This window comes from Anomaloglossus baeobatrachus, chromosome 6 (assembly GCF_048569485.1).
Source record: "Anomaloglossus baeobatrachus isolate aAnoBae1 chromosome 6, aAnoBae1.hap1, whole genome shotgun sequence".
Classification (NCBI taxonomy): Eukaryota; Metazoa; Chordata; class Amphibia; order Anura; family Aromobatidae; genus Anomaloglossus; species Anomaloglossus baeobatrachus.
In genome coordinates, this window is record NC_134358.1 from 437,574,232 (window position 1) to 437,600,175 (window position 25,944).

General features: G+C 49.0%; 1 protein-coding gene across 4 annotated transcripts in view; it reads right to left on the reverse strand.

Moving 5' to 3' along the window:
- Positions 1 to 320: 320 nt before the first annotated feature.
- Positions 321 to 25,944, reverse strand: part of POMGNT2 (protein O-linked mannose N-acetylglucosaminyltransferase 2 (beta 1,4-)) — a 62,940-nt gene continuing 37,316 nt past the window's right edge. For 3 of the 4 annotated variants that reach the window (XM_075315228.1, XM_075315229.1, XM_075315231.1), the window contains one exon: positions 321 to 4,213. In XM_075315228.1, coding sequence (XP_075171343.1) covers positions 2,388 to 4,124 — 1,737 coding nt within the window. In that variant the 5' untranslated portion in view covers positions 4,125 to 4,213 and the 3' untranslated portion in view covers positions 321 to 2,387. Of the gene's footprint in view, positions 4,214 to 14,811; positions 14,896 to 25,944 lie in introns of those variants that run through there. The other variant, XM_075315230.1, reaches the window with a different exon arrangement.

Here is a 25,944-nt window from a genome sequence, read left to right on the forward strand (position 1 = left end):
GTAATCAATATTATTTGGAGCACAAGGTGGATTTACAAAAGGAATATGATGGCCACCATTCCAGAGAGGATATAATATGAGAGCTCTTATGCGCCATTCAGTGACAGATGGAAACAGCCAAGTTGTGTTGTGTGGCGATGGAGTAATTGGGATCCCAACTCCTATAAAACAATTCTATAGTAAAATAGCTTACAAATGACCAGTTTATTTGAAAAATATCTGCAATGTCACAGTACTATGCCCTGTGTATATATACTAGCCTATTGACTAAAAAGGTACAAGCCATTTAGAAATGAACACAAGAGACAAATTATAACAGCTACTTTATAGAATATGATTTTTTTTAATTTATAAATTATAATCTAAGAACATTTATTTCATCACAGATAAAATTTATATGGTACCAAGAATAAATCCTAAAATGTTGTCGAAGCTTTGCAAAAATACACTTAATTTTCAAAAGCATATCATATCATTTGAACCTATTCACTGCAGAAGTGATACCATGATTGCTGTATAAGAATGTGAAAGATGTTCCATTAGGTCAGTGTCAGATACCTGGAAGGTGCTCCCATTTTTGTACTATGGCTCTTAAGGGGGCTTTACACGCTACGATATCGTTAATGGTTTGTCGTCGTTGTCAAGTTGTTAGTGACGCACATCCGGTGTCATTAACGATATTGCAGCGTGTGACACTGACCAGCGACCTTAAACAACCTCAAAAATGGTGAAAATCGTTCACCATGGAGAGGTCGTCCCAAACTCAAAAATCGGTAAGGGTTGTTTATCCAGGTGGTTCATCGCTCATGCGGCAGCACACATCGCTGTGTGTGACACCGCAGGAGCGAGAAACGTCTCCTTACCTGCCGCCGGCCACAATGCGGAAGGAAGGAGGTGGGCGGGATGTTACGTCCTACTCATCTCCGCCCCTCCGCTTTGACTGTCCGGCCGCTTAGGGACATTGTGGTGACGTCGCTGTGATGCCGAACGTCCCTTCCCCTTGAAGGAGGGATTGTTCGGCAGTCACAGCGACGCCGCCGACTAGGTAAGTATGTGTGACGCTGCCGTAGCGATAATGTTCGCTACGGCAGCGATCACAAACAATCGCATGCGCGACGGGGGCGGGTACTTAGACACTCGCTATCGCTACAAATTGCTAGCAATATTGCTACCGTGTAAAGCCCCCTTAATACTCAGACCACAGCTAGACCCAACGTAGATGATCATAGTGTCCTATCTAAGCTCGGTTCAGCTCTACCACAGGATGTCCTGATATTGCTATTGTCATAATGGAGCTAGACTGTGTCCATAAAAAAAATGAGATATTATTGTTATTGCACTCAAAATGTCCTAGGTTTCAGAGCTGAAATCTCCCAGTATGCTCACTGGTTTAACGTCCTGCACGCAAATTTCCTATCTCAGTGAAGTCCTTACCACAGACCTATATATAGAATGGTAGAGTTGTAAGGAGCCTCAAGGGCCATCGGGTCCAAACCCCTGCGAGTGCAGGTTTTCCTAATTCCTCGATAACAATTGACTCTTTATTGCAGCTCTTCTTAGTAGTTAGTGGTTTTGTTTTTTTGAGCAGCTTCATGACTAATCCCAATAGCAGCCAGCATATGTGTAAATGCAGAAATGTCTAGAACACGTGCTGTATCATCAGACCTGCAAAAGAAGTGAAGCAATGTATTTGCAGAATTACAGGTCAGCAGATATAATTTATTTTAATGTCCAAATGTAAACACAAACTCAGAGTAAAAGGCTTGGCAAGTTATCACCTATCCACTAGGACTTCTAACGGTCCTGACTGGACATGGTCAGATCTACTCCATCTACTGTCTATGAGACTACAGAAGAGAACCGGTTTTACACATCTGACATTCACCGACCGAGTAGAGATCATGATGCCCGGACTGGCCGGAGGATCCTGACCCGAGCTCAACAGCCTTATAGCCATATATGAGGCTGCGGAGCTCACCGGCCAGTCTGGACATCGCGATCCTTGCTCAATCTGTGAATGTTGGACATGTGAAACCGGCTTATTGCTCATTCCTTTTTTTCTTCCTAAAAATAAATTAACATATAATGAAATGTAGGTCACAATCCACATAACAGCAAACACTCTGTACAAGTCGTCTATAGAAAAAACGCTATAAATACGGTATATACACAGTGGTCACACAGCAGTTTATCACCATAGTATAGTCCCTTACGGAGTCCAAATCTTCAAGGTACGTTGAGTAATTATATCAGGCAGATCTTTTGCATCTTGTCATATAGAAAAACAATTCTAGACATATAAAATCCGGACTGTTAATGGTGCAGCAAATCTCTTTTTCTCTTGTCTAGTAATAGATGGACATAAATAGTAGATAAATAATTTAGTGTTATGTTTTGCACAACAAGACATCTGCAAATGGTCCAAGTAGAGTTTTATTGAATATGCACCGGATCCAGACCAAATAGGTTGTAGATGGTTTAATGTTCTCAGAAAATGTGTGGTTTTGGTAAGGTAACATGTAAGGCATGTACGTGTTCTCTCCTTGCTCCTGTATCCATACTTCATATTTCACATCTCTTACTTTCAAATACTTGAGATTCCAGGGAATCTGCCAGGACACGGACAGCTTTGTTACGCTTCCTTCAGAGTTAGAAGCCTGGCATCTGGATTCCCTTACCTTCCCCGGGTACAATCCATTTACCCACTTCTGCTTCCTAGAAGTAGGCTTGGTTTTCACAACGCTTCTTATAGCTTGAATAAGAGAAGACACATCAACCTTTGTGTCCTGGTAAATACGGAAAAGCCATTCTGGATTACGGCAGCAAAGATGACGCGGCACTTCCTTGCTTTTCTTTATTCGTTCTTGCTCACTAGCATCTAGATGGGTAATGCCACCTTGCTCCCATGGTCTTTCAGGGTATGTGATTGTATTTGCCATTTCTTTATTTTGCCAGGCGACATACTGGAGTTCCATGCCGGGCAGAGTGGCCAGAGTTTTGTATGGTGTGTAATGATCTGGGTTTACACCATACGGGAAGAGTTCTACCACAGCAGCTCCTTTTGGTAAAAAGAGAGACAAAACTAACTGTGCCCCGTGCATACAGACAAGCATGGAAGCATTACTAATCAAACGCACGATGTCTGGAAAAGAGTGGTCCTCTAAAGAGACGGTGATGGTTTTCATCTGGAATTCCTGAGCAAGTGCCAGGAGTAATTCGGCCTCATTTACTATCAGTCGATCCATTGTCCGGCTGAAGAGAACTATATAGTCTTCAGATGCACTTTGATCAGTGCTGATATTCAATTTTCCCAATATGAATTTGGCAAAGTGCCTAATTTCATTCCCAGACACCAGTATATTGGCTTTTGGACCCTGTGGTTGTACAAAGCCATACTGATACCATGTTGTGATTTTTGTTAAACCAACATAAGACTTGGTGAAACATAAAAGCCTACCCAGAGTCTTTAACTGCTCTTTAAAGAGCGGAAGCTTATTGCTCATGACCTTGTACAGGTCAAAGTGAGAACCTTCACCCCAGCCCTCCATAAAGAACAGACGAGAGTCCAGGTCTAGGTCCGGGAACTGCTGCATGGTGTAGAACATGGGCAGAAGGTCATCGTGAAACACATGCATGAGGTTATCTGGATTAAACCTGTTCATAATGAGGGCAACATCTGGCACAAAGACCGGTTTGGGCATAAACTTCAGTGCGGCAGCTGGAAGCTCAATAAAGTTGAAATATTGTGTATTGTGGTCATCTACTGAGGAGAGGTCTAGCAGAGCAGGCTGAAAGCGTCTGGAACCCAAGCTGGGCAGCATGATGGACGCGTTACTGTGAAAAAAGACAAACTCCTCCGCCTCTGTGGAGTAACAAAGTGATTCAAAGCGACACACGCGATCTGTATGCATCCTACCCGTACAAACCATTTTAGTGCCATCTTCCACAAGAGCATAGAGAGCTGCCTGATAGTCTATGCGAACCTGGGACAGCTCCTGGGATTGACGTGTAAGGTCCAACTCCTCCTCAATAATAGAAAACTGTTCCCATAACTTGACATATTTCCACAACACTGCGGCCAGTATGGACACAAGCAGAGCATTAAACACAGCGGATATGTTCATTCTGCAGATGTGCTGGGTAAGAATATCCAGAAGGAAGCTTAAAAGGTACAACAATCATCATTAGTCCACCTCAACATAGTAGGGGAAACCTAGGAAAGAAGAAAAGGACAAAATAAGCCAAAAGAAACACGGTGCTCTCATGCAATGTCCATTATTGGAAAACTTAGGTTTTCACAGAGTTATTACTGATGTACAGGATAGGCTGCTGATGTCCACCACTGGATCCCCCCCACCTCCCAATCATGAGGTCCCTATTTAAATAAAGCAGCCGTCATACATGCCTATTGCTACTCCATTCAAAGTCTATAGAGAAAACGAAGAACACTGAGTTCAATGTCTATAGGGCAAATTAACAAACTCATGCCAAAACACTGAACAAAAATATAAACGTAACACTTCTGTTTTTGCTCCCATTTTTCATGAGCTGAACGCTAAGATCTAAGACTTTTCTATGTACAAAAGGCCTTTTTCTCTCAAGTATTGTTCAAAAAGATGTCTAAGGCCGAAAACACACTTCCGCATAAAAAACGTACGTGTGACACGGTCCGTTTTTCGGGTCCGTGTTCTGTTTTTTTGGGGCGTTTCTCCGGTACGTATGACATCGGTGTGATGGCGTATGCTATCCGTGTGTGCGTGTGGAATGTCCGTGTGTGCGTGTGGAATGTCGGTGTATGTGTACGTGAAATGTCCGTGTGAAATGTCCGTGTGTGTGGTAAAATGTCGTTTGATACATGACGGCAGACAGCAGACAGAGTTGCACGATGAGAATGAACTCGGGTGAACTTCACCCGACTTCATCCTCATACCGCGGCTCTGTCTCTGTCGCGTACTGTTTAGAGATCACCCGTGAAGGACTCACCGGTGACCGCTAATCCCCTGAGTGACTGCAGTGAGCAGCGCGCTTAGCGCTGCCGTCACTCAGGTTACCCGCGGCTAGCTGGATACTCCACCCGAGACCGCAACTCACCTGTGACTTCATCGCTGTCACTCGGGCTGTGGAGGATCCAGCGGTGGCCGCGAGTAACCTGAGTGACAGCTCAGCTGATCACGCTACTCACCTCAGTTGCTACGTGGAGGTGACAGTAGCGGCGGTGTTCTTCTGCAGCTCCTGTCACCTTCATGTAGCAGAGCTGGAAGTGACGCGGGACCTCCGTGGATTACGCCGGACATGGATGGGTATTTGGGGCATAATAAATTGGTGAACGAGGGAATTTATTGTTTTTTATTTCAAATAAAGGCTTTTTTCGTTGTGTGTGTTTATTTACTTTAACTTGCAGGTTAATCATTGGGGGTGTCTCATAGACGCCTGCAATGATTAATCTTGCACTTATTGGCAGCTATGGGCTGCCATTAACTCCTTATTACCCCGATTGCCAACGCACCAGGGCAAATCGGGAAGAGCCGGGTAGAGTCCCAGAACTGTTGCATCTATTGTATGCGGCAATTCCGGGCGGCTGCTGGCTGATATTGTTAGGCTGGGGGGCTCCCCATAACGTGGGGCTCCACATCCTGAGAAAACCAGCCTTCAGCCGTATGGCTTTATCTTGGCTGGTTTAAAAATGGAGGGGGACCGCACGCCGTGTTTTTAAATGAATTATTTATTTCACTGCACAGTATAGACCCGCCCACCGGCTGCTGTGATTGGGTGCAGTGAGACAGCTGTCACTCAGCGTGGGGGCGTGTTTGACTGCAACCAATCATAGGCGCCTGTGGGCGGGGGAAGCAGGGAATAGTAGATTGATTAATGAGCGGCCGGCATTTTCAAATGAATTGAAGCCGCGTATTTTCGGCACAGCTGTTCCTCGCCGCGCTGGTGATCGGGGATTGGTAAGTATGAGCCGGGTGAAGAAAAAGACCAAGCGCCAATGTAAGTATGACTGAGAACAGCAGAAATAAAGGTAAGTATACTGACTTTAATAAAAAAGAAAAAAAAAATAGATTGCTCGTTTAAAAACGCACACGGACGAAACGTGCTGAACACGGACATACTCCGTGTGCGGTCCGAGCAGGAACTGACCCATAGACTATAGCGGGTCCGTGCCTGCGTGCTGCCGGCCAAAAACGGACATGTCGTCTGTGTAGAAAACCGCACACACGTACTTACCACACGGACACACGTTCCGTGTCATTTTACGTGTGTGACCCATCACCCATAGAATAACATGGGTCTCCGTGTCTCCGGTACGTGCAAAAACGTAACAAACACGTACCGGAGGCACGGATGTGTGTTGCAGGCCTAAATCTGTGATATTGAGGACTACTCATTTGCTGAGATAATCTATCCACCTCACAGGTGTGGTAGAGCAAGATGCTGATTAGATAGCATGATTATTGCACAGGTGTGTCTTAGGCTGGCCACAATAAAAGACGACTCTAAGGCCATGTGCATACAGTGCATTTATTTCTTAAGCAGTTTTTGATAAGTTTTTGTTTTTTTTTTATAACTCTTCACCAAAATCTGCATGCCTATCCTGAAGCCAGCAAAATCTATGAAATTTCTGAAGTGTTGTGGCCACATTGGGTTTTTTTGTTGCAGATTTGGTGAAGATTTTGTTGTAGAAATAATCTGCTGTATGTCAATTGTTAAGGCATTTTTTTCCTGGACTTTTTAGCCCTTCCACCCAGTGACTTCATTAAAAATATGCATGGCATAAAAACACACCAAAAAACACACACCAAAAACGCATCCAAAACCTGGACCCAGAAGGGGGAGGAAAACTTTTCTTTTTATCTGCTGCCTCCTCTAATGCGGGCGTCACACGAGACGATCTATCGTCTGATGCATCGTCGGGGTCACGGTTTTCGTGACGCACATCCGGCATCGTTTGCGACGTCATTTCGTGTGACACCTCCGAGCGACGCAGAATCGGTCATAAATCGTGAGTCGTGTACTCGTCGCTTATTTTTAAAAAATCGTTTATTTTTCATGGCGCCGGTTGTTCATCGTACCCGGGGCAGCACACATCGCTCCGTGTCACCCCACCGGGAACGATGAACATAGCTTACCTGCGTCCCGCGGCACCCGCCGACTATGCGGAAGGAAGGAGGTGGGCGGGATGTTTACGTCCCGCTCATCTCCGCCCCTCCGCTTCTATTGGCCGGCGGCTGTGTGACGTCGGTGTGACGCCGAACGTCCCTCCCCCTTCAGGAAGAGGATGGTCGCCGCCCACAGCGAGGTCGCTCAGTAGGTAAGTACGTGTGACGGCGGTTTAACGACTTTGTGCGACACGGTCAGCAATTTGCCCGTGACGCACAAACAACGGGGGCGGGCACGATAGATCGTACCGTATGACGCCAGCATAAGGCTAGTTTCACACTTGCGTTGAACGGCATCCGTTGCATTGTGTTGTGTGACGGATGCAACGGATGTGTTGCATTTAGTGGCACAACGGATGCAACGAATCGTACAAAACGGAATCTGCTTTTTTTTTCTTTACAGTTTTACCGGCGGCAGACTATTGTGAACGATCAGCTGATCACCCGGCTGCCGGGTAATCAGCTGATCACACAGCAGCCGGCCGCCGGGTGATCAGCTGATCGCTCACAGCAGCCGGCCGCCGGGTGATCAGCTGATCGCTCGCAGCAGCCGGTTGCCGGGTGATCAGCTGATCGCTCACAGCAGCCGGCCGCCGGGTGATCAGCTGATCGCTCACAGCAGCCGGCCGCCGGGTGATCAGCTGATTGTTCAGCCGCCGAGAATGTATGCGGGGGGCGGAGTGTGGGGTGGGTGGAGCTGAGCGGGGCAATGGCGTTGAGGACGTTAGTGCCGGGGACTGCATGGCTGGGGACAGGTGTGTGTGTGTGTGTGTGTGTGTGTGTGTGTGTGCGTGCGCCTGTGTGTGTGTGCGTCTATGTGTGTGTGCGCATGTGTACATGCGGAGTGGAGTGCGGGAGGGGGCAGAGCCGAGCGGGGAAGTGTCGGGCTCCCTGCACACGTAGCCAAGGTAAATATCGGGTAACTAAGCAAAGCGCTTTGCTTAGTAACCCGATGTGTACCCTGGTTACGTGTGCAGGGAGCCAGAGAGAGCATGCGCAGCGAAATCCTAAGGATTACGTGCTCAAAAAACGTTACATGCTGCGTTCCTTCTGCCCGGCGGAAGCAACACGTCGGCCAGGGGAAGCAACGCAGGTCCATCAGTCGCAATCCGTCGCCCATACAAGTCTATGGGAAGCAGCGGAATCCGTTAACGGATTCCGCTGTTTTCCAAAACGGCGGATTGTGACTGAAGGAAAACAACGCAAGTGTGAAACTAGCCTAAAGCCCGCTACACACGCTTCAATATATCTCACAATCCGTCGGTGGGGTCAAGTTGTAAGTGACGCACATCCGGCATCGTTTGTGAGGTATCTGCGTGTGACATCTACGTGCGATCAGGATTGAACGCAAAACCGTTGATCGCAAACACATCGTATCTTTGTCTGGAATTGAGTGTTTTGTTGCACGAACCTAGTCAATTGTAACGTGTGGCATCCCTCATACGATTTTGGTGTCTGATGCTATGTGCGCAGGTGTGCGCTCTGCACCGCAGCTTAAAAAAGGTCCGCTTCAGAGCGCAGCTGAAAAGCTGCGTTCTGAAGCGCCTCACAATGTCTGTCATTCACTAATCTCTGTCAGTCGGTCACTATGTCAGTCGGTCACGATCTCTGTCCCTCACTCTCTGTCCATGTCAGTCTATCCCCCCTCTCTCATATACTCACCGATCCCCGGTGCTGCACGGCATTCACACTGCTCCGGCGGCTTTTACTGTTTTGAAAAAGCCGGCCGCCCATTAAACAATCTCGTATTCCCTGCTATCCCCGCCCACCGGCGCCTATGATTGGTTACAGTGAGACACGCCCCCACGCTGAGTGACAGGTGTTACACTGCACCCAATCACAGCAGCCGGTGGGCGTGTCTATACTGTGTAGTGAAATAAATAATTAAATAATTAAAAAAACCGGCGTGCGGGCCCCCCCAATTTTAAAACCAGCCAGATAAAGCCATACGGCTGAAGGCTGGTATTCTCAGGATGGGGAGCTCCACGTTATGGGGAGCCCCTCAGCCTAACAATATCAGCCAGCAGCTGCCCAGAATTGCCGCATACATTATATGCGACAGTTCTGGGACTGTACCCGGCTCTTCCCGATTTGCCCTGGTGTGTTGGCAAATCGGGGTAATAAGGAGTTATTGGCAGCCCATAGCTGCCAATAAGTCCTAGATTAATCATGTCAGGCGTCTATGAGACACCCTCCATGATTAATCTGTAAATTACAGTAAATAAACACACACACCCGAAAAAATCCTTTATTAGAAATAAAAAAACACAAACATATACCCTGGTTAACCACTTTAATCGGCCCCAAAAAGCCCTCCATGTCCGGCGTAATCCAGGATGCTCCAGCGTCGCTTCCAGCTCTGTTGCATGGAGGTGCCCGGAGCTGCAGCAGACACAGCCGCTCCTGTCACCTCCACGCAGCTAATGAAGACAGCTGCGCGATCAGCTGAGCTGTCAGTGAGGTTACCCGCTGTCATTGGATCCAGCGGTGGCCGCGGGTAACCTCAGTGACAGCTCAGCTGATCGCGCTACTCACCTCAGTTGCTGCGTGGAGGTGAGAGGAGCGACGGTGAGTAGCGCGATCAGCTGAGCTGTCACTGAGGTTACCCGCGGCCACCGCTGGATCCAATGACAGCGGGTAACCTCACTGACAGCTCAGCCGATCGCGCGGCTGTCTTCATTAGCTTCGTGGAGGTGACAGGAGCGGATGTGTCTTCTGCTGCTCCGGTTACCTCCATGCAGCTGCGCTGGATGCGACGCTGGAGCATCCTGGATTACGCCGGACATGGAGGGCTTTTTGGGGCTGATTAAAGTGGTTAACCAGGGTATATGTTTGTGTTTTTTATTTCTAATAAAGGATTTTTTCGGGCGTGTGTTTATTTACTGTAATTTACAGATTAATCATGGCAGGAATCTCGGGGAGACGCCTGACATGATTAATCTAGGACTTATTGGCAGCTATGGGCTGCCAATAACTCCTTATTACCCCGATTTGCCAACGCACCAGGGCAAATCGGGAAGAGCCGGGTACAGTCCCAGAACTGTCGCATCTAATGTATGCGGCAATTCTGGGCGGCTGTTGGCTGATATTGTTAGGCTGGGGGGCTCCCCATAACGTGGAGCTCCCCATCCTGAGAATACCTGCCTTCAGCTGTATGGCTTTATCTGGCTGGTATTAAAATTGGGGGGGACCGCACGCGGTTTTTTTAAATTATTTAATTATTTATTTCACTGCACAGTATAGACACGCCCACCGGCTTCTGTGATTGGGTGCAGTGTGACACCTGTCACTCAGCGTGGGGGGCGTGTCTCACTGTAACCAATCATAGGCGCCGGTGGGCGGGGAAAGCAGGGAATACGAGATTGTTTAATGGGCGGCCGGCTTTTTCAAAATAGTAAAAGCCTCCGGAGCAGTGTGAATGCCGTGCAGCGCCGGACATCGGGGATCAGTGAGTATATGAGAGAGGGCTGCTAAACTCAGGAGTTTAGCGGTCACCGGTGAGTCCTTCACTGGTGACCGCTAATCAGGACGCGACACAGACAGAGCCGCAGCATGACAATGAAGTCGGGTGAGGTTCACCCGAGTTCATTCTGACAGTGCGGCTCTGTCTGTGTCTGCTGTCAGCGGCCATTCAGCTCTGCTACATGGCTGTCTGTGTCTGCTGTCAGCGGCCATGTAGCAGAGCTGAATGGCAGATGACATAGTAAAAACGCATCCCTACACATTACACACGCTTGGCAAGTCAATAAATAAAAAAAAAAAAAAAAAATAAAAAAAAGGTGCCCAATGCATACGTCACAGAACACATGATCTAAAGGATCGCACACAAAATTGATCAATTTAACATAGACTACTAACGCACGTGTGACAGCAAATGAACGACCTACGTGCAATCTCATAAGATCCCGTATGCAACCTGGGGTGTCACATCGCAAATGCGATTGTACAACTAATTGCAACGTGTAAAGCAGGCTTAAGATATCATCTAGAGTTGATCCAAACAGATAGTCACTCTGGCATGGTACTGAGCATAGCTTCATTTTGGATTGGAAATCCGCCTGTGCTTGCGTTCCTCCAGATTATTAAGCATGGCGTCCTGCATGAACCACTGTTCTTTTGGGGATTTTATCCCCATAGCGGCTCTAGGACTTTCAGGAGTCTCCCTGTGTCCTCTGCTCGAAAGCATGACCGATCATATTCCCCATCATGATGATGATTCTGACATGAGCCCCAATTCTCCCGGTTCCTCCCCGTCTTCCTGAGAGCTATCTTCAGATGGAAACTGGTCTTTACTGGTGGATGAGGAGGTGTCTCCTATAAGGCACATCTCCTGTTTCACCGTATTTTTAACCTGTCCTTTAAAACAAGAAGAGGGCAGTGGGGGTGTTTCAATATGGCCTGATCGCCTAACTAATCCTTGATTATGGATATGATCTCCTGAACCATTGATGGGGACTCTTCCGCTACTGTCTTCTCTATGCATGTCTGACAGAGCTTCTTCTCATAAGATCTTGGTAATCCCTTTCTGCATAGAACACATTTTCTATTTTTTGTCTTTGCTACTGCTTTTTTTTGGCCTAAAGGTATTTAAAGACAATAAAAAGGGGGGTCAGTATATGGCATAGGGGGAACGTACTCACTCGTCCTGAGCCCCGGCAACTACCACAGTAAAAGTAGGTCTGGGATCCTCTGTATTTACACTGGGTGCTGAGGGATTTTCCATCCTGGAGGGAGGCACTTCACCGCCGACACTGTCAGGCCCGAGTTCTTTTATTAACTGCAAGCGCAGCCTCCAAACTCGGAGGTGGCCTGTGACGCCTCCCACAGTGTGCGCTGTCAATTCCCGTACCCTTTGACCCGGAAATGGAAGGGGACCCGTGCCTGCGCACACCGCTGTGTGCAATTTCTGGCGTGTGGCAGCGCATGCGCCCCCGCCTTCCGAACCCGAAAGTGGCTGCGATGCCACAGCCCCAGCCGTCGCATGGTGAAAACAGAGCCCCATATAGGTCTTGGCCCCTGCACTCCGTACCACCGTGCCAGTGCATTGCTGAGTGCAGGAGGAAGAAGCTGCAGCCTACAACCAGTGCAGAACCCCCTCCCCCGTGATATCAGGATCCCGGTGACCTCCTGGCCTGCCCGAGACCCAGTCCTCTGGAGAAACATCACCAGGTACTCCTTGGTATTCTCTCCTCTGTTTCCTGTTCCTGGGGGCGGATACACTCTCTCATGCACGCTGCTGTCATGGGAAGGGCAAATTTCTGCAACCATATACTCAAGTGTGAGCACAAGTGTCCTCTAACCTGCAGGAATTCCGAGTGCCCCAGTGCTAGGACCTCTGGTGATCACATGGGAAATAAGGACAGTAAGGGCCCCATAATTATCAGTCACCAAATCTGTATAGGAAGAGGGGAAAGCTAGCGGTCAGCGTGTATGGAGGCCCTCAGTGTTCATATGCCCACTGTGCCCAGTATTCTCACTGGGTTGTCTATGTAAAGTCCTGACTAGTGATGAGCGGGCACTGCCACACTTGGTTGCTCCTGAGCATGGTAGTGCTCACTCATCACTAGTACCCAAACATGGTAGTGCCCGCTCATCACTAGTACCGAATACCCGAACATGGCAGTGATCACTCATCATTAGTACTGAACATGGTAAAGCTCACTCATTTCTTGCACTGAGCACCCGAGCATGTTTGTGCCCGCTCATCACTAGTACCGAGAACCCGAGCATGGTAGTACACACTCAAAACTACACGAGCATGGTAATGCTCGCTTATCACTAGTACTGATCACCCGGGCATTGTAGTGCCCACTCATCACTAGTTCGAAGCATGGTAGTGTTCACTTATCACTAGTACTGAGCATATGAACATGGTAGTGCCCACTCATCACTAGTACCGAGCACCTGAGCATGGTAGTGCCCGCTTAACACTAGTACTGAGCAACCGAGCATGGTAAGCCCGCAAGGGCAGGGCCCTCTTCCCCCTGTGCTAGTCTGTCTATTGTAACGTGTACATGTATTCTGTATGTAACCCCCTCATGTACAGCACCATGGAATCAATGGTGCTCTATAAATAAACAATAATAATAATAATAATGGTAGTGCCCACTCATCACTAGTAACGAAAACCCGAGCATGGTAGTAGCCACTCATCACTAGTACCGACCACCTAATTATGGTAGTACTCGCTCATCACTAGTACAGAGCATGGTAGTGCTCACTTATCACTAGTACCGAGCATGCGAGCATGGTAGTGGTCACTCATCACTAGTACTGAGCATGGTAAAGCTCACTCATCTCTTATACTGAGCACCCGAGCCTGTTTGTGCCCGCTCATCACTAGAACCCGAGCATGGTAGTACACTCATCACTACACGAGCATGTTAATGCTCGCTTATCACTAGTACTGATCACCCGGGCATTGTAGTGCCTGCTCATCACTAGTTTGAAGCATGGTAGTGTTCACTCATCACTAGTATCGAGCACCCGAGCATGGTAGTGCCCACTTATCACTAGTACTGAGCAACCGAGCATGGCAGTGCCCACTCATCACTAGTACCGACCACCCGATTATGGTAGTACTCGCTCATCACTAGTACCGAGCACCTGAGCATGGCAGTGCCCACTCATCACTAGTACCGACCACCCGATTATGGTAGTACTCGCTCATCACTAGTACCGAGCACCTGAGCATGGCAGTGCCCACTCATCACTAGTACCGACCACCCGACTATGGTAGTACTCGCTCATCACTACTACCGAGCACCTGAGCATGGTAGTGCTCACTCATCACTAGTACTGAGCACCCGAGCATGGCAGTGCTTACTCAGCACTAGTACCGACCATAGTAGTACCCGCTCATCACTAGTTCCGAGACAATAATACTCACTCATCACTAGTACCAAGTAACGAACTTAGTAGTGCTCATTCATGACTAGTACCAAGCACCCGAGCATGGAAGTGCCTGCTCATCAGTAGCACCAAGCATAGAACATGGTTGTGGCCACTCATCACTAGTACTGAGCATGGTACTGCCCGTTCATTACTTGTACAGAGCACCCGAGCATGGTAGTGCCCGCTCATCACTAGCCCTGACCCAGCGGGGTCTCCGCCCGGATATATACGGGGTCTGCCATAGATTGCTAGCTGTTAAGACTCCCTCCTGGCATCTACTGCTCTGTTCTCACCAGGGATCTATGGGCAGTAAATCATGGGTACAATACGCACGCATATATCAGGCCAAAGAATTGCTGCCATTCAAAATGTTTAACCGGTAAATAACGCGTTCAGTAACCGCACTACAAAACCGCGGCAGTTACTGGTGAGATTTGTGCGGTTTTGCCACGTGCCACCAGCGTTCATTATGCAGCATATTTTACCGTGGTCCATAACAAGCACCTGTGGCAATGAGAATGCGACTACATGACGCGCTGCACTGGGCACTAGCATAATGGTGATCAGCTCCCAGCAGGATAAAGGAGCTGGGTCATGATGGGTTAAATAACCCTTGATGACATCAGATGCCGGATCACAATAGGCTACAGGACCTTTGATGACGTCACGCCCATGTGATCTCTACATGTGTAGGAGGCTTCAGGTCTGTGTGTCACGTGTCAGCACTGCGGTGTCATTAAGCGCACTCTGCTGTTACCTGTAATGAGGCCGCGTTCACACAGTCCTGCGCCAACCGCAGCTTCGAGCGGCTGAAGGACTTCTGGTGATGTCACACACTAGATCGTAAAGCTTAAGGACCTTCAATGATGTCATGCGCATGTGATCAGTCACGTGTGTGTGGGCGGAGACAGCTGGTGCTCTTTTGGAGACGCCCCCCTGGTGGTCTCTGCAGGTGACGGCTCGTGCTGCTGCTGATATTACAGAGGAGGGTTTCTTCCAGCCAAAGCGCAAAGTAAAATGCCAAGGGAAGAAGAGAGGTGGAATGGCCGCGGCCTGCCGTCTACACTCGCATATTCCTCCTCTTCTCCCAACAAACACAACTTGTTTTTTTTTTCCAGGACGAGTTTTGGTCCCATTTCTTTTTTACCATACAATGTACTCGAAAATTAGAAAAATGCAAATAGAGTGAAATGGTGGGAAAAATATGCTATGGTGTATGTGTACCGCCCCGCGGGCTCGGCTGCGGCCGCCGAGCCGCTCGGATCCGTGCTCGCACTGCGGGTGGTGGCTCAAGCCTCTCACGGACCCAGGGGTCACGTTGCTCTGCAAGAGAGTTGGCGCTACACGCGGGGATTTGGGTGTTTGGTTTGAAGTGATAGTTCGTGACGCCACCCACGGGTTGTGATTGTAGACACCACCGCTGCGGTGAAGGTGTGGGGGCCCCTGGGAGCGGTGTAGTAGCGCAGCTAGGTGTTGACCCCTCCGTGGGTAGGGGATGTTGGTCCCGGGGTCCGGTGGGCCAGGCCCCGGATGCAGGGTGTAGTGTTGCAGTGCGGTGCCGGATGGCACTGGTGTACTCCCTCTGACACAAGACACTGGAGTCACTGGTAAACCAAACGGAGTGATGAACGGGGCCCTCAGCCGGCTGCAGCTTTTCCCAGATTAGGTTGGTAATGTCCACCTTTCTCCTGCACCTCTGTATGTGAATCTTTACTCCTGTGCCTAGGCACCGGTAGTCCTCTCCCTGGCGTGTATTTGTCGTAGGAGCCCGTTTGCCCGCAGCCACCGGAGTAGTCTTTGGCAGGCCTGAGCACAGGTCTGCTTCTGGACACAACCTCTCTCCTTCACTGTCAAAACCACTCTCAACTCACTTGAACTTGACTACTAGGTTCCCGCCTCCAGGCCTGTGAACTCCTCGGTGGGTGGAGCCAACTGCCTGGCTCCCCCCCCTGGTGTGGACATCAAACCTGGAGGGTGGTGACAAGGCTTTTAAGTTTGATGTTACCTAACTGGGAAGGGGTGTGTGTAGTGTTGTTGTGTCTACCTGGGACGACCTGGATAGTCCAGGGCGTCACATTCCCCCTTGGTTTAATGCAGACCGTCCGCGGGCTGCCCGTCCATCACCGGTTTATTTTTGTTGTAAACTGAAAAAAGATAATTACATATTTACATTTTCAAGAATATGTAATCTTTCTTTTTCTTCCCTTACGGGAGGCACATCACTTTTAACGTTGCAAAACATGTTTAATAACAAGGGGTCCATGTCCTTCCGCTTTCCCACCCAAGCAACCTAGCCTTGATGCTGCCCCTAAGAAGTGGGCACCACCCCTTTTTCCTTGTCCAGATCAGGAACTTGGCCAAGCAACCCAAGCGGGAACGGGTACGGTGCTTGGCACCCGGCAGTCACTCAGAGGCCCCACGTCCAGGGGACCCCTGACCCGGAGGATGGTCACCGGTTCCTGTGGTGACCGGACCCCAGCCTGCTCTGCTGCAGGTTCTCCCTCCAACCAGCCTCTCCGGAGACCGGCAGTTGTGGGAAGGGCAGTAAGGGCACTATTTACAAGCCCAAACGTTTTTGGGTGGCTTGCTAGTTCTCAGCCATGTTCATGATTTCTCATGTTACGAAAGGGGGCAACAAAAGTCCCAACAGGGACGGGCGCTTCAGTAGCTGGTCCGCTACCATAAACATAGGTCCCAACGGGGACTTGCAGATGGGTCCCAACGGGGACTGTCCTTGTGGCAACGGGGATCCACTACCTAACTCTTCAGCACTTTCAGCCTCCACTTCATACTCGTCATCTTCATAGCGAGAGGGTGGCTGGGAGAGGCGGACGTGCAGCTGAGCACTCATGTACGCCCTCCGTACACCCAAGGCTTGCACGGAGATCTGGGACATCTGGAATTCACGGGTGTCCCCGTGAACGGGTCCTGTCTCCTGATGGGTCGGCGGGTCTGGAAGGGTCTGATCCTGCCGGGGTGCTTTCCCCAAGGCGGGCTTCTCGTTCACCCGCACCACGGCCACCATCTCTTGTATCTCCTGCTTCCAGCCCAGAGCCTGCTGCATCGACTCAACCCGTACCTGGATACAGAACTGCGCCAACTTTCTTTCCAGCCACGTCGCCGTCCCCGGCGGCAACTTGCTCCATGTCGCCTCAGCTTCAGCGACCTGGGCGGGGGCCACTCCCGCGGCCCACGCGGGAACTGTAGCTTCTCCTTTTCCCCTGGCGGTTCTCCCTACAGACGGATCTCCGTGGGCCGGTGAGGCGGACCCCGCTGCCTGTGCTGGTTGCAGCAGACCGGGCGGGGGAACAGTGGCGACCGACACAACGGGGGAGGCAGTATAGGGGGTTGGGGCAGACCGAGTCCCTCAGCCGCAGCGGCCGATCCCTCAGGGACATAGGGACGTGGTTCGCCCACCAACTCCTCTAAAGCTGCCTTCACTTCGTACGCCCGTGCGACCGTAGCCAGCTCCTCCACCTCGGCTGTCCATCGCTCCATCAGGAGACGCACCTGGGCCTGGTTGCGGTGACATCTTGCCGCTGTTTGGGCTTCCATCCACGCCGCTGTTCCAGGCGTGGGCTCCGGGGTTGCGGGCTTGCCAGACGGGACGGACATAGTGTATGCTCGGGTTCCAGGAACAAGAAGGGTGGCGGGGTCCTGGCGTCCCTGCTCTTTATCCATGCGGTCACATGGCAAACAGTCCTCACCCGCTCCCCTTGGTCTTTTCGAGCACTTCTCTTGCTTTTTGCTCCGCTCCTGAGGGGCGGGGCCTCGCTTTTGCGCCTTTTCTGCTCAGGGAAGACGGCTCGGGTGGGAACTCTTCGCGCCAAAGATGGCGGATTCTCAACTTTTTCAGCGGGACGCCGCTGACGGTGACTTCAAGGCACACTTCCACTGGTAAGTGGACTGGTTCAATCCTGTTTGTGACGCCAGAAGAGTTGATGTGTACCGCCGAGCCGCTCGGATCCGTGCTCGCACTGCGGGTGGTGGCTCGAGCCTCTCACTGACCCGGGGGTCACGTTGCTCTGCAAGGGAGTTGGCGCTACACGCGGGGATTTGGGTGTTTGGTTTGAAGTGATAGTTCGAGACGCCACCCACGGGTTGTGGTGATTGTAGACACCACCGCTGCGGTGAAGGTGTGGGGGCCCCCGGGAGCGGTGTAGTAGCGCAGCTAGGTGTTGACCCCTCCGTGGGTAGGGGATGTTGGTCCCGAGGTCCGGTGGGCCAGGGCCCGGATGCAGGGTGTAGTGTTGCGGTGCGGCGCGGTGTCGGATGGCACTGGTGTACTCACTCTGACACAAGACACTGGAGTCACTGGTAAACCAAACTGAGTGATGAACTGGGCGCGCAGCCGGCTGCAGCTTTTCCCAGATTAGGTTGGTAATGTCCGCCTTTCTCCTGCACCTCTGTGTGTGAATCTTGACTCCTGTGCCTAGGCACCGGTAGTCCGCTCCCCAGCGTGTTTCTGTCGTAGGAGCCTGTTTGCCCGCAGACGCTGGCCCTTTGGATCTCTTGCCCTTGGCGGTGGCACTTATCCGGAATGGTTGGGCTGTTGCCTTCAATCGGGACTTAGGTGGGAATGAACCCCTGAGGTCCAGACCGCAATCAGTTAATTCGACTATGGTAGTGGCTTCTAGCCTAGATCGGGGTCTGAGTACCCTGCTTGATGCTCCAGTATCCAGTTGGCTCTCCGGTTCAGTTCCGGCGGCCCACTACCCTGTCCCGGTCCCTTACGGTTCCACCGGTCGTCTTCCCGGTCTCCTGCAGGCGGCCACTACCGTCTGCCTCCTTGCCAATGGTGACTGGGCTCCAACCCAGTCACCGGAGTAGTCTTTGGCAGGCCTGAGCACAGGTCTGCTTCTGGACACAACCTCTCTCCTTCACTGTCAAAACCACTCTCTCAACTCACTTAAACTTGACTACTAGGTTCCCGCCTCCAGGCCTGTGAACTTCTCGGTGGGTGGAGCCAACCGCCTGGACCCCCCCCCCCCCCTGGTGTGGACATCAAACCTGGAGGGTGGTGACAAGGCTTTTAAGTTTGACTGATGTTACCTAACTGGGAAGGGGGGTGTGTACTGTCGTTGTGTCTACCTCGGACGACCTGGATAGTCCAGGGCATCACATATGCAATGCTCTCAGATTACATACTAACAATATAGGGGGACTCTCTCTCCTATAACGCCCACCTGGTGATTGTGCCCCAGGAGCACCCAGCTGGCAGCAGAAGGGGACACCAGTAGGCCTCAGTTGCCATCATGGCCATATAGTGCCTAGCGAACAAGTCACTGGGGGCCAATACAATCACTGGCAACTGATCCACATAAATACAGAAGCATTTAAAAGGTTAACAGCAGCAATCTGAGCTCAGCTTGTGAACCCCCTTGCACTGATGTACCCCAACATCGTTTTGCATTAAAGGGAACCTGTCAGGATATTGCATATTGCTAATCCCTGCCTAACAGTCTCTCTATCTAATAGCATACACAAAGATCTTTACAAAAAGTATTTCTAAAGATCTTTTATAATATGCTAATTAGTCATGACTAGTCATGAGGGAGTTAGTTCCCTTGGCTAATCGGCCCCCTTAGCATAGTAGCAAGCCCCTGTGGGTGTACTAACATGGTAATGAATGCACAGCATCAGAGGAGATCTCACCTCTGCTGCCACTGCGGCCGACGCTGGATTTCGGCTCAGTGCGCATGATCCCAGACTTTCTTTCATCATGTGCCCTATGAAGCCGGGTGTACGCGTCCTGGTCTCAAACTGGTGCACCATTTTTTTGGACAAACTTGTGAATTTTTTTAACCCCTTAGATAAAAGTAAACCTATACATGTTTGATGTCTACGAACGCGTACCGACCTGTGGCATCACACTGCCACGTCAGTGTTATCATATAGGGAACATGGTGAATAAAATATCCCAAAAGCAATCAGGCAGTCGCACTTTTTATTGCAATTTTTTTCACACTTGGAATTTTTTTGACATTTTCCAGTACACTATACGGTAAAACTAATGGTTTCATTCAGAAGTACAACTCGTCCCGCAAAAAATAAGCCCTTATATGGCAAGATTGATGGAAAAATAAAAAAGTTACTGCTCTCAGAAGAAGCAAGTGAAAAAAACCCCGAAAAAGCGGAAAATCGCCTAGGGGTGAAGGGGTTAAGTGGTTTTTTTTTGTTTTGTTTTTTATAACTGTAGTTTTTATTGAATTATGTAAAGTTCAACAGATATCAGCATAAGCCCAATGCAATCGTATACCATAAAAAAGTATATCAATGCAAGAAGAAAATATTGAAGCTTATCCATAAAACTTTAGACCTTCTAGCGTCTCCTGAACTAACTGCATATCATTGCAAGAATTATAGACTTGTGAAGCCAAATGACTACAGGGTCTTAATACATCTTTCTCTTAGACCTCATTCACACGTCAGTGATTCAGGTACGTATGTTGCAGTTTTTATTCGTACCAGAATCACTGACATAAGCAGACTCATTAAAATCAATGGGTTTGCGCACTCATTAGTGATTTCTCACTGACCGTGTCTCCATGCGGCGTACACGCGTGTCCGTGTGCTCGGCACGGAGACAAGTCCGTTTTTTCCTGGCATCACTGATGTCCCACGGACCACACTATAGTGTGATCCGTGTAACATGTACCAGAAAAACAAGTACATTGAAAGAAAAAAAAGCTTTTTAAACTCACCTTCTCCAGTGCTGCTGTGTTCGGCCGCTGCTGTCTACTGCTTCCAAGCCGGCTCGTTATGGTCATGCATATGCATTTATGCATAGCACAGCCGACCCGGAAGTAGCTGCAGCGGGGTTCAGCAGCGGCCGGATACAGCAGAGCAGAAGACTTCAGGACCATGGACTGCGGTAGCAGGAGCAGGGACCGGTGAGTAAATGTTTATGTGCTATGACTGATGATGGATCACGGATAGCACATGGAGGGACATATGCGTTTTTTACACGGCAGTGAAAAACGACTGTTTTTCACTGATGTGGGAAACAGGCCTTAAACAGTTAACTTAAAGATATCAAACCAAAAAGTGACAAAAAAAGACAGGACTGACCCAATAAGGATTAAGAAAGGAGGGGACAAAGGCTGAGTGAAACCCAACTATTAAATTGGGCCCAAAAATAATCCCAGAGAGCCCAGGTACATTCAAAACAATCAACTGTAGCATTCAGCAGTGCCGTCAAATATTCCATTCTGTGAGTGTCAGAAATTCTGGTTAGTAAGTCCTAATAGGGTGGGGGATTGGACTTTTTCCAATGGAGAGCAATCCTGCATCTGGCTGCTGTTAGAAGGTGTAGTAACAGCTTAGCTGAATTCTTCCTCAACTCTCTAGGAGTGACATTGAGCAGGTAGATTGCTGGATCCAGCCCCACCTCCACAAAAAGAACCTCTTGTACCTTTTCACTGAGGTCCAAAATTTGGATAGCCTGGGGGAGGTCCAAAACTTGGATAGCCTGGGGAAGGTCCAAAACTTGGATAGCCTGGGGAAGGTCCAAAACTTGGATAGCCTGGGGAAGGTCCAAAACTTGGATAGCCTGGGGGAGGTCCAAAACTTGGATAGCCTGGGGAAGATCCAAACCCTTTAAGTGACTAAAGACGCTGAAAATGCTTGGTGGGATCAGACAAATCAGATAAAGATCGAGCAGTTTGGATTTACACTCCAGACTCTTTGGTTCTATGAGACATAAACCTCAGGGCTGTCTGCAGAGCCTTTCTTTGCTTTCCCCACTTACAAGTCCTACTTAAAAGGGTTGCACTATTTCAATAAATTTTAGTCCATGGGTTTCCTGGCTTATAAAATTTCTAAGCTTTTATTCACCCTCTCTGGCTCCAGCAATATTGCTCCTACAATTTTTGCTTATTAGCTGCAGTGGTAATTTCATATCTACATTGGCTGAGCACAGTGATTGGCTGCAGAAGTGATATCAGATCTACAGTGCTGATAACTGTTGCAGCCATCAAAAAACCCCAGAGCAGCAGCAGAGAGTCATTGCTGAACGCTCACCCCGAGGAGAGGGAAGTAAAGCACAGATATATTAGACTAATAAAATTAAACACGCTATCTCGTCCCTGACATCTGCCATACATGGCCGGCACAAGTCAGTTGTGGGGAATGAAATTGGCCTTGGCTGGAATGGGTTAACAAATTCCCACATTGTTTTTCTGTGCATGACCTGGCCACAGTGGAAAACGGAAAAACCACAATTGTAGAAACACATGCAATTACTCAAAGTAGTTGAGAAAAAAACATCAGGCACTCACCAGAGTTTTCTTGTGCAGGTTTCCTCTTTATTCGTGCAGGTTACATGTGCATGGGGGTGGAGGGGAGGGAGCGGACGCTAAGCACGTCCAACGACGACGGCCGTTTCGCACCTGTCTGGTGCTTCAGCTGGACCAGCTGAAGCACCAGACAGGTGCGAAACGGCCGTCGTCGTTGGACGTGCTTAGCGTCCGCTCCCTCCCCTCCACCCCCATGCACATGTAACCTGCACGAATAAACTGGAAACCTGCACAAGCAAACTCTGGTGAGTGCCTGATGTTTTTTTGCTCAACTACTTTGATGTTCATAAACTCTGCTACATCAATGGCACCACAGAGCATGAGGTTTTTCAGCCTGGAATAGGACGATTTTTGGTACATGGTGGGGAACAGTGCCCTGGTAGTTCTCTTTTGCACACAAAGTTCATGCAATTACTCGCCATATGGTGCGCAACAGCTACAGTGCCTACAAGTTAACGAAAAAAGGAGGGGAGCCAGCACTGCTTATGAGTGGCATGCAACAATGAAGAAATAAAAAGTGTAAAATTCACAAATTCATTCCTACTGTAACAATTCAATGAGATTTTTTGCAAATGATTGATCAATGATTTGAGCCCCCCTGCCCCGTCACGGCAAATCTCTATAGGGGGGTCCCTAACACTATATTATAAATTATTATATACCATAAGGTCTCATATAATGAGCAGGACCATATGAAAACACCACTTACCCGAGACATGTCTGAACCGCTCCCATGCTGCCAGGACTGACAACCGCGAATAAAGGCAGCCCAGGTGCCAGTGTGTGGCAGAACCACACACACCATCACAATGTCAGGACTGGCCCTCACAGTGCCAGACCAGCAAACATGGATGAGGGCGGAACAAGGTTCAGGCAGGTGGTGTTTAAATAATGAGATTTAATGATGGTTGACCGCCACCTTGCCGTGCACGCCCAGTGTGGTTTGCAAATTCCTTCTGTTGCCATCAAAATTCATGTTGGTGCCTGTTCACACACAGCCACCGCCCCCTGGTCCATAGGCATCATTATTTAAGCACCACCTGCCTGAGGCTGTTCCGCCCTTCATCCATGCTTGCTGGTCTGGCACTGTGAGGGCCAGTTCTGACATTGTGCTGGTGTGTGTGGTTCTGCCACACACACTGGCACCTGGGCTGCCTTTATTCGCAGTTGTCAGTCCTTGCAGCATGGGAGCGGTTCTGACATTCCCCGGGTAAGTGGTGTTCTTATATGGTCCTGTTCAAGTCATTATATGAGACCTTATGGTACGATATTAATTTATGACATAGTGTAGGGACCCCCCTATAGAGATTTGCCGTGACGGGGCAGGGGGGCTCAAATCATTGATCAATAATTTGCAAAAAATCTCATTGAATTGTTACAGTAGGAATGAATTTGTGAATTTTACACTTTTTATCTTTTCCTTGTTGCATGCCATTCATGAACAGTGCTGGCTCGCCTCTTCTTTGCATAGTGCCTACAAGTAGTATTCAACCCCCTGCAGATTTAGCAGGTTTGATAAGATGCAAATAAGTTAGAGCCTGCAAACTTCAAACAAGAGCAGGATTTATTAACAGATGCATAAATCTTACAAACCAACAAGTTATGTTGCTCAGTTAAATTTTAATACATTTTCAACATAAAAGTGTGGGTCAATTATTATTCAACCCCTAGGTTTAATATTTTGTGGAATAACCCTTGTTTGCAATTACAGCTAATAATCGTCTTTTATAAGACCTGATCAGGCCGGCACAGGTCTCTGGAGTTATCTTGGCCCTCTCCTCCATGCAGATCTTCTCCATCTAGGTTATCTAGGTTCTTTGGGTGTCTCATGTGGACTTTAATCTTGAGTTCCTTCCACAAGTTTTCAATTGGGTTAAGGTCAGGAGAATGACTAGGCCACTGCAACACCTTGATTTTTTCCCTCTTGAACCAGGACTTGGTTTTCTTGGCTGTGTGCTTTGGGTCGTTGTCTTGTTGGAAGATGAAATGACAACCCATCTTAAGATCCTTGATGGAGGAGCGCAGGTTCTTGGCCAAAATCTCCAGGTAGGCCGTGCTATCCATCTTCCCATGGATGCGGACCAGATGGCCAGGCCCCTTGGCTGAGGAACAGCCCCACAGCATGATGCTGCCACCACCATGCTTGACTGTAGGGATGGTATTCTTGGGGTCGTATGCAGTGCCATCCAGTCTCCAAACGTCACGTGTGTGGTTGGCACCAAAGATCTCGATCTTGGTCTCATCAGACCAGAGAACCTTGAACCAATCTGTCTCAGAGTCCTCCAAATGATCATGAGCAAACTGTAGACGAGCCTTGACATGACGCTTTGAAAGTAAAGGTACCTTACGGGCTCGTCTGGAACGGAGACCATTGCGGTGGAGTACGTTACTTATGGTATTGACTGAAACCAATGTCCCCACTGCCATGAGATCTTCCCGGAGCTCCTTCCTTGTTGTCCTTGGGTTAGCCTTGACTCTTCGGACAAGCCTGGCCTCGGCACGGGTGGAAACTTTCAAAGGCTGTCCAGGCCGTGGAAGGCTAACAGTAGTTCCATAAGCCTTCCACTTCCGGATGATGCTCCCAACAGTGGAGACAGGTAGGCCCAACTCCTTGGAAAGGGTTTTGTACCCCTTGCCAGCCTTGTGACCCTCCACGATCTTGTCTCTGATGGCCTTGGAATGCTCCTTTGTCTTTCCCATGTTGACCAAGTATGAGTGCTGTTCACAAGTTTGGGGAGGGTCTTAATTAGTCAGAAAAGGCTGGAAAAAGAGATAATTAATCCAAACATGTGAAGCTCATTGTTCTTTGTGCCTGAAATACTTCTTAATACTTTAGGGGAACCAAACAGAATTTTGGTGGTTTGAGGGGTTGAATAATAAATGACCCTCTGAATAAACTTTTCACAATTTAAAAAAAAAAAAATAAAAAAAGAAATAACATTCTTTTTTGCTGCAGTGCATTTCACACTTCCAGGCTGATCTACAGTCCAAATGTCACAATGCCAAGTTAATTCCGAATGTGTAAACCTGCTAAATCTGCAGGGGGTTGAATACTACTTGTAGGCACTGTATATGTACGGCTACATAAAACCAGGTGCACACATTGTGTTATCCATATGTGATACACAGATCTACCTCTCTGGACCTGACATTATCTCTCTACTAACCAAAATTCCACAATGTCTGTCTGCTATTTCATCCTTCTTCTCTGCGCGATTCCTAAAACTTAACATGGACAAAACAGAATTCATTGTCTTTCCTCCTCCTCACTCAACTCCTCCAACAAGCCTTTCCATCAAACTTGATGGTTGCTCACTCTCCCCAGTCTCACAAGGTTGTTGCCTTGGAGTAACCCTCGACTCTGCTCTATCCTTCAAGCCACACATCCAAGTCCTCTTCACCTCATGCAGACTACAACTCAAAAATATCTCACAAATCCGTGCTTTCCTTAACCAAGAATCAGCAAAAATATTAGTGCATGCCCTCATCATCCCCCGCCTCGACTACTGCAACCTTGACATACAAAGCCATCCACAACATGTCTCCTCCTTACATCTGTGACCTAGTCTCCCGGTACCTACCTGCACGCAACC